The 7,411-nt window shown below is 61.4% G+C and overlaps 1 protein-coding gene across 1 annotated transcript in view; it reads right to left on the bottom strand.

Annotated features, from left to right (window-relative positions):
* SMTN (smoothelin) overlaps positions 1–7,411 on the bottom strand; it is a 24,302-nt gene that overhangs the window by 12,526 nt on the left and 4,365 nt on the right. The window contains exons 3-11 of the mRNA XM_045289557.1: positions 4,523–4,671; positions 4,190–4,283; positions 4,017–4,095; positions 3,837–3,934; positions 2,376–2,690; positions 2,214–2,286; positions 1,528–1,599; positions 920–1,441; positions 558–753 (exon numbers count right to left, since the gene is read on the bottom strand). Of these exons, the coding sequence (XP_045145492.1) occupies positions 558–753; positions 920–1,441; positions 1,528–1,599; positions 2,214–2,286; positions 2,376–2,690; positions 3,837–3,934; positions 4,017–4,095; positions 4,190–4,283; positions 4,523–4,671 (1,598 nt within the window). The remainder of the gene's footprint in view (positions 1–557; positions 754–919; positions 1,442–1,527; positions 1,600–2,213; positions 2,287–2,375; positions 2,691–3,836; positions 3,935–4,016; positions 4,096–4,189; positions 4,284–4,522; positions 4,672–7,411) is intronic.

Here is a 7,411-nt window from a genome sequence, read left to right as displayed (position 1 = left end):
CACCACCCGGTGCTTCTGATGCCACAGGGAAGTTGATGCAGATGCTAATCGCTAATCTCCCGTCTCCTGCAGCAACAGGTTGATCTTGGGTGAACAGGTGAGCTGCTCTGAGCCTCCGGCTGATGGCCATTTTAAGCTAGGGGCAGGGGCCAGCGAGGGCAAGCGCCTACTGCTTCTGGAGCCTGAGTTTTCCTATCTGTTTAGTAGGAAGGACCCAATCGATTCTGGAGTATGGACCAGAGATCAGGGCAGACGATTAGAGTGAGCTCCTGACACTGCCCAGAGGCTCATCCATTTGAGGCGCCGGGGACGCCTGCCAACCATGCATCCCCAAGCAGTGTGGGCGAGTGGATGGGTGGAGAGGCTAGACGCTAGCGATTCTCAACCTGTGGGTTGCCACCCCTTTGGGGGTCGAACGACTCTTTCACAGGGGTCACCCAATCATAACAGTAGCAAAATGACAGTGATGAAGTAGCAATGAAAATAATCTTATGGTTGGGGGGGTCACCACAATATGAGCTGTAAGAAAGGGTCGAGGCATGAGGAAGGTTGAGAACCATTGGGCTAGAGAGTGAAGAGGGCTCACCTTAATTCTGCAGCCTTCTCGGCCACCAGGGGAGGCATGGCTGAAGCTGGTGACATGAGTGATGCTGCCCAGCTGCGCCAGGGTCCCAGGGCCTCGGACATGGGTGACTGTGCTTGTGCCCCCGCTGCTGCTGCTGAGGAGGGAGGGGGTTGCTTGCAGCCTCACCTCTGGGGGAGAGAGGGTGCTGTCAGGAGCACACCAGGGCCAGCTCACGTTGATGGTGCCCTCAGCCCAGGGCACCCTTGGCGACACTCTGAACTCCGGCCACAGTCCCTGGCTCTTCTGCAGGGTGGGGTGGCTGCAGGCACCCCGGCCAGCAGTGGGAAGGCCTACCTGCCCTCTGACCGCTGGTGGGCAGCAGCACCCTGCCTGTAGCAGCCTGGCCACGGCCATCCTTGATCTCGATGGTGAATGTGGTCTTCATGCTGCCCCCTGGCTCAGCAGTGCCGGTGGCCAGAGTCAGTGGGGCGCTGGGCTCCTCTGAGTGCTTGGCAGGCCCCCCTGCTTCGTTTTCAAGGGGCCTGGCAGCCAGGCCCCGCCCTCTGGGGCCCTCCTCCTGGGGGCAGCTCCGGAGCAAGGTCCGGGGCTGGGTAACTCCTGGCCGCTCCTTGATGAGTGGGGAGGAGGTGTCACTGGCCCCCCTTGAAGAGGAGTTGCTGGAGGAGGAGGCAGGGGTGGTGCTCATGAGGGAGGGGCCCACGAGCCTTGCGGGGCTCTGGGTGCTGAGAGCTGCCCGGGGTGGCCCATCCTGGAGCCCGGCAGCCATGGGAGAATCGGATGTGAACTTGCGGACGCGGTCCCGAACCGAGGCAGCCCGCTGGAATGGGGAAGGTCCGCTGGCTAGGGGGGTGAGCTCTAGAAAAGGACAGGCGGGCTGTCAGTGGTTGGGTGGGCCAAAGACTGGTCAGGTCCTGGGGGAGGGGAGTGGGACCAGGCAGTACCTCGGTTCTGGACTGGCTGGCGGGGGCTGAGCACGGACAGGGAGCGTTGGCAGAGACGGGGTCCAGCTAGGTCTGGCAGGTTGGGGAGGGGGTAATGGCCGTGTGAGGGAAGAAAAGGGGAAGTAAAAGGAAGAGTTCACCTGGGGGAAGGCTATGTCCCCACTCCTCACCTCCCTAGCTTCTTGGCCCTCCCTGCATGCCCCACAGCCTTGCAAGCCTCTCCAGTCTCTCGCCCTCACACTCCCTGGCCTCCTCACCCAGCTACATCTCTTGTAGGCACAAAATTCCTCCCCCCACTGCCCCATGCCCCACGGTGATCTGGACACTCTCTGAGGCCAGGGTGAGAGTTGGGCTGAAGGGAGAGTACCCACAGCCTCCCTCCAGAGGGGTATGGGGGACACCCCCTGGCCAGTGCTGCCCACAGCTCCAGCCTGGAGATGGGTGCACTCCCTTATTGGGGAGAAGAATGTGCCTGAGGCCCGTTGCCTTTCAAGGCGGTGGGGAGGCCTCTGGCCGTGGGGGGTAGGGGGGGGCTGGCCAGGGATACCTCAGGGGCAGTGGGGGTGGGGGGAGTGTCAGAGCCTGCCTGGACCTGAGGGGGCTGGAACTGCCTAGGTGCAAACGTCTATTCTCCAGGTAGGGACCTGGAAGGCAGGTGCCTGGAGTACACCTGGCAGGACCCTCACCTGCTTTCTTTGTGTCAGAGGAGCTTCTGTTGTGGCCTTGGTCAGCGGGGGGCTCGGAAGGGCCAGGGGGGAGCTGCAGGGAAGACATGACATTGGCAGGGCCTTGACTCCCAGACCAAGAAGCCCCCTCCCCTGGCATCCCCGGCCCCTGACCAGACTCACCTTGGGGGCAATCTGTCTCTCAGAGCTGGGTGGAGCTGGCAGCTCCTGGGGTTCTGGACTGGTGTTCCCAGGTGGGCTAGGGGGCTCAGGGCTGCCCAGAGCCTCAACAGCAGGACACAGGGCCTCAGCAGGCTCCAGGACAGGTTCAGGGGAGGCAGCAGTTGGTGAGCTGGGTAAGGTCGGCGAGCTGGGCGTATCCTCGGAAGGGACCCGTAGCAGGAGTGTCACTGTGGTCACATCCTGGCTGGTACCCTCAGGGGTGGGGGCTGGCTCTGGGGCCCCCACCTGCTGCTCCTGCTCCTCTTGCTCTGGCACCTGTGTGGCATCCATAGGATGTAACCGAAGCTCCCCAGCCATGAAGGGCCAGGCCACAAGGCACCCAGGGCAGGGCATGCAAAGCAGGGCTGGATATGGCTTCCTGGGTGCACCTGCATGGGCATGGTCAATGGTGTGTGACAGGTATCCCTGCGCCCATTTTCTCGCCCTCCTGGCATTACCTAACTGAGCGGCTCAGAAAGGACTCTGCTTTCCAGGTCCAAGAGTTGGGAAAGGCAGGAGACCTGCTGGGGGCTCCCGGCCTGGATAAAGCCCTGGGGCCGAGGCCTCTGGTCCAGGAGGAACTCCAGGAAAGGTCTTGCCAGAACCAAGGGTCTAGCAGCCTCTGCTGGCCACTTAGGGAATGGCCTGGACCACTCAAGCCTCAGACTGCACAGCACCCTACCCCCACCCGGGACAGACACCCAGCTCAAACCAGGCTCTCCCTGGGAGTGCTTTCTGTGAACAGGTGTTCTGAAGGTCAGCGAGGGCCTGCCACCCCTCCTCAAAACCTCACTGCTATTAAGTCGATTCCAACTCGTCACAGCCCTACAGGGGTGGCTACAACTGCCCTGTGAGTTTCGGAGGCTGTAATTCTTTATGTGAAGAAAAAGCTTCCTCTTTCTCCCAAGGAGCAGCTGCTGGCTTTGAACCAATGACCTTTCTTTCGGCTGGCAGCCCAGTGCCACTAGGGCTCCTTTGGGGCCTGCCATACAGACCCCCGAGAAGTCAAAGTGGGACCTGGGTTGTGTACCTGGAAGGTGAGGGCCGCCTCCCAGGGGGTTAAGCAGGCGTGGCACCAGGGTCAGATGTGCATTTCAGAGAGCCCTCTGGCTGATGAATGGAGGAGAGAGGCTGGGGTGGGTGGCCGAGGCAGGGGTCAGCAGGGAGCCTGCTATATGGCAAGGGCGGTCGCACTGGGCAGGAGCTCAGGCGCTGTGCAGACAGCCTGGTATGGAGGAGAAAGTCTCCGTAGAGACGGAGAGTCTGGAGCAAGGGAGTGGCCAGGGGTGGCCGAGGCAGCTGGCAGAGAGAGGTCTGAGATGATAGGGTCCCAGAGGTGAGAGTCCCTCTCTGTCAGACAGCAACCCAGGAAAGACACGCAGGCCCTGGGCTGCTGGCACCCTGGTCGTCCGTGCCCCTTACCTCACACCGGTCCAGCCTATGTGCTGCCCGGCCCTTGCTGTCCTCTCTGGCGCCCCCACTGGAGCACCCGCTGCACAGCCTCCCAGCTAAGGTGGCGGCTAGAGGGAAGGAGCAAGTGTCAGGCAAGTGGCCGGGAGGGTGCTGTGGGCGGCGGGGCTGGGGTGGGGCCAGGACACGTACCCTCAATCTCCTGGGCCCGAACACGACGGATGGCGGCTCGGATCAGCTTACGCTCCTCATACTCACCGGCACCCCGCAGCTGTGGGTAAGAAGCGGGCCACGGGCTTGGGACGAGGGAGTTCAGGGCCTTCCCCAGCCCCTGTTCCCCACGCCCCGCAGGGCCTGGGCCTCACCAGCACGGTCAGCTCCTCCACATCACTGATGGACTCCAGCTGCCCTGCCAGCCGTGCCAGGGCTGCCCGCTGCTCGGCTTCCTGCTGCTTCGAGCTGCAGGGACATATGCCTGTGACCACCACTGCCAGGATGGGGCATGGAGGCCAGGGGCGGAGGCTAGGGCCAGGGCATGGCCCCAGCCCCTTGGCAGAGGGGTGTGTAGCTGTGTACACCTGGCCGAGCATGCACTGCTGTGCACACACACAGGCGGGCAGCAGATGCACGGGCAGGGGCTGAGCCCTGGCACACCACCGCCACCCACCCGGCGGCACGTCCAGCATCCCACCACTCACTGCAGCCAGTTCTCTTTGTTGTCCTGCCGCTCAGCCCGGAAGCGCTTTGATGCCAGGGCCTCTTCCTCGCGCTCCAGCTCCTGCCGCTGCAGCTCCCGAATGGCTGAGCGGATGTGTCGCCGCTCTGCCAGGTCCACGGTGACCTCCAGCTGTGGGCAGGCAGGGGCAGGCGGGGATGAGGGGCAGGTCATTTGGGCTGCCAGGGGCGGAGGGCTGGGACCAGCTGCCCACGGCTTTGCCTGGGGCACAATGGGTGGTCTGTCTCTATGCCCTCTGCCCTAGGCCCTTCACATGCCTGCCTGCCCACCAGAGTCTCCGGGAGACCCAGTTCCCTGTGCCAGGCATTTCCCAGAGAGCTCACAGCACTCCCGCCTTCTCCAGCCCCCTAACCTTTCAAATCCCATCAAATCTCAAGAGCCAGGGAGGGAGCTGGAGGGGTCTCACCCTGTGAGCCCCCAACAGTGTCCCTGGGGAGGCGAGGGTGGTGTTGGTCTCAGGAGTCCACCCTGCGAACAAGAGAGACCCTCATGGCCTGGTCCCAAAGCACCACTTCTGCGTTCCCTTACGTTGGACAGATGGGGAAACAGAGGCCTGGTGAGCCCTAGTGGAGGGCTGAAGGTGCAGCTCACCCACTGTCATCGAGTCCATTGTGACTCAAAGGGACCCTGGACAGGGTTTCCAAGGCTGTAGCAGGAGTAGGTAGCCTCTTCTTTCTCCTGCAGAGCGGCTGGTGGGTTTGAACCACCAGACTTGCCATTGGCCAAGCCCTCAACAGCACCACCTCTGGGCTCTTTTCCCGGCTACTGGTCCAGACCGACACCCCTCCCCACTGCCATTCCAACTCACCTCCCTGCCACTGAGTCAATTCTGACTCACGGCAACCCTATAAGGCAGAGTAGAACTGCCTGGAGGTTTTGAAGGCTGTAAATCTTCACCGGCCCAGAAAGCCTCATCTTTCTCCCCTGGAGCTGCCAGAGAATGTGAAGATCTGACCGTGTAGCTAGGTCCTCTGGGCTCCAACTCACAGTCATCCTAGATAAGGTTTCGGAGGCTCTAAATCTCTATGGGAACAGATAGCCTTATCTTTCACCGCAGGAGCAGCTGGTGGGTTTGAACCACTGGCCTTGCAGTTGTCAGTCCAACGCTTACATGGCCGCACCACCAGCACCGAGCCATCATCAGAGGACCTGGACCCCCAGAACAAAGGATGTAGCTGGGAGCTGAGCCACTCCCCGCCCCCCGGGCCCTGGAAAGGGTGTCCATAGGGGGGGGCAGGTCGTCTAACCATCTTCCCAGCCCCTCCGCCCCTGGGAAACTGGGCGTGGCTGGTCCAACAAGACTCATGCTCGAAGCGACCCTCCAGGACACAACAGAACTGCCTCCGTGGGTTTTGTAGACTAACTCTTTACAGGAGTAGAGAGCCAGTGTTTTTCATGGAGCCGCGGGTGGGGGAGCAGCCCGACGTGCAACCAGGGCTGTAGATTCGGAACTCACAGTGGCAGTGTTTTTGTTGTTGTTTTGGTCCAACAGGGTCTGGGAAAAGGCATTTTCAGCTAATCCTGTTGCTTCCTCCATACCGTCACCTGGCAGAACTGCCCCCCACAGGAAGTCTCTGTGGCTCAGGGGACAGAGGAATGCCCAGGAAGGTAGTGACCGAGATAAGCCTCCAGTGTGGGTCGGAGAGAGGGTATCCATTCAGTAGCTAGTACTTAGTTCCTGCTCAGCAGGGGGCTGGGGAGGGCAGGAGAGATGGGTTTCGGTTGAAAGCTTGGGTTGGGTTGTCCAGTCTGAGGAGAATGGGGAATAGAGCCCTCCCTGGGTCCTTTCTGGCTCTGCATCACTGAGTGGCCAGGGGTGGTGGTTGGGGGGTGGCGGCTGACAGGCATACCCTGAGGTTCAGTCCAGGAGGGCTCCTTGGGAGGTGGGGCCAGGACCCCCATGCCTCAGTTTTCTCATTTGCCTGATGGAACCATGAGCCCTTCCCTTGGTGCAGTGGGGGGCAGGGGCAGCGACTCAGGGTCCTTGGCACAGCTGGGGTACAGCAGGCATCACCACCCGACTTGGTTTCAGACATTCATCAGGAGAAGAGGGCAAGTAGGAAGGGCAGAATGTTGGGGGTGGGGTGGGGGTGGGGGCTGAAGAAGGCAGACCTCACAGAATCCCACCCCCCCATTTGACAGATGGGGAAACTGAGGCTTAGGGAGGAAAGTGATTTGCCTAGACTCTCCTGACTGGGAAACTCAGAAACAAGATGAGCACCTGTTTCAAGCGCCAGTGTTTCCTTCTGTTGTACACTATGAGCTGGAACCAATTTGATGATGGCAGCTAACCACTACCTCCACCGCCCCCTGGGCTGAAGACCCCTTTGTCAGGGTTGGAACCTGGGGCCCAAGGGGGCTACTATAACAGAGGTGGGGGGGACTGGGAGCAGGAGATTAGCTTCAAGAGTAGGAGGCTCATCTATCCCTCAGTCCCAGCCTTGCTCAGAATCAGAGCCTCCTGGGGTGCAGAGGGGGACAGCTGGCCTAGCTCTTCCAGGGCTGAGGGTAAACTGAGGGCCAGAAGCCCAATGACTAGCCCTTTGCCTCCTGGGTCCCTTTCCCCAGAGATGGGGTCCTTGCCTCTGAAGAAGGCTGATATGGAAACCTAGTCACCTCTAGGACTCCTGGAAGGCTCTGTGCCCTCTTTAGGAATGTTGAAGCTCCTAGCTGATCCCCCACCCCCCTCAGTGGATGGGGCGAGGCAGGGAGGTGGGGACCGGTGGACAATCGCTTTCCACAGGCCATGCCCTCACGTGACTCTTCCTTGTGGGCCTGGAGGCAAAGGTCCACCCAGTGTCCCCCGCGGCGTCCCTCCACCCACCCACCCACCCTCTGGGCCTCGCCGCCG

This window comes from Echinops telfairi, unplaced genomic scaffold (assembly GCF_000313985.2).
Source record: "Echinops telfairi isolate 266 unplaced genomic scaffold, ASM31398v2 ScPeMD7_29;HRSCAF=101, whole genome shotgun sequence".
Taxonomy (NCBI): domain Eukaryota; kingdom Metazoa; phylum Chordata; class Mammalia; order Afrosoricida; family Tenrecidae; genus Echinops; species Echinops telfairi.
This window is presented reverse-complemented; position numbering and strand designations above follow the sequence as displayed.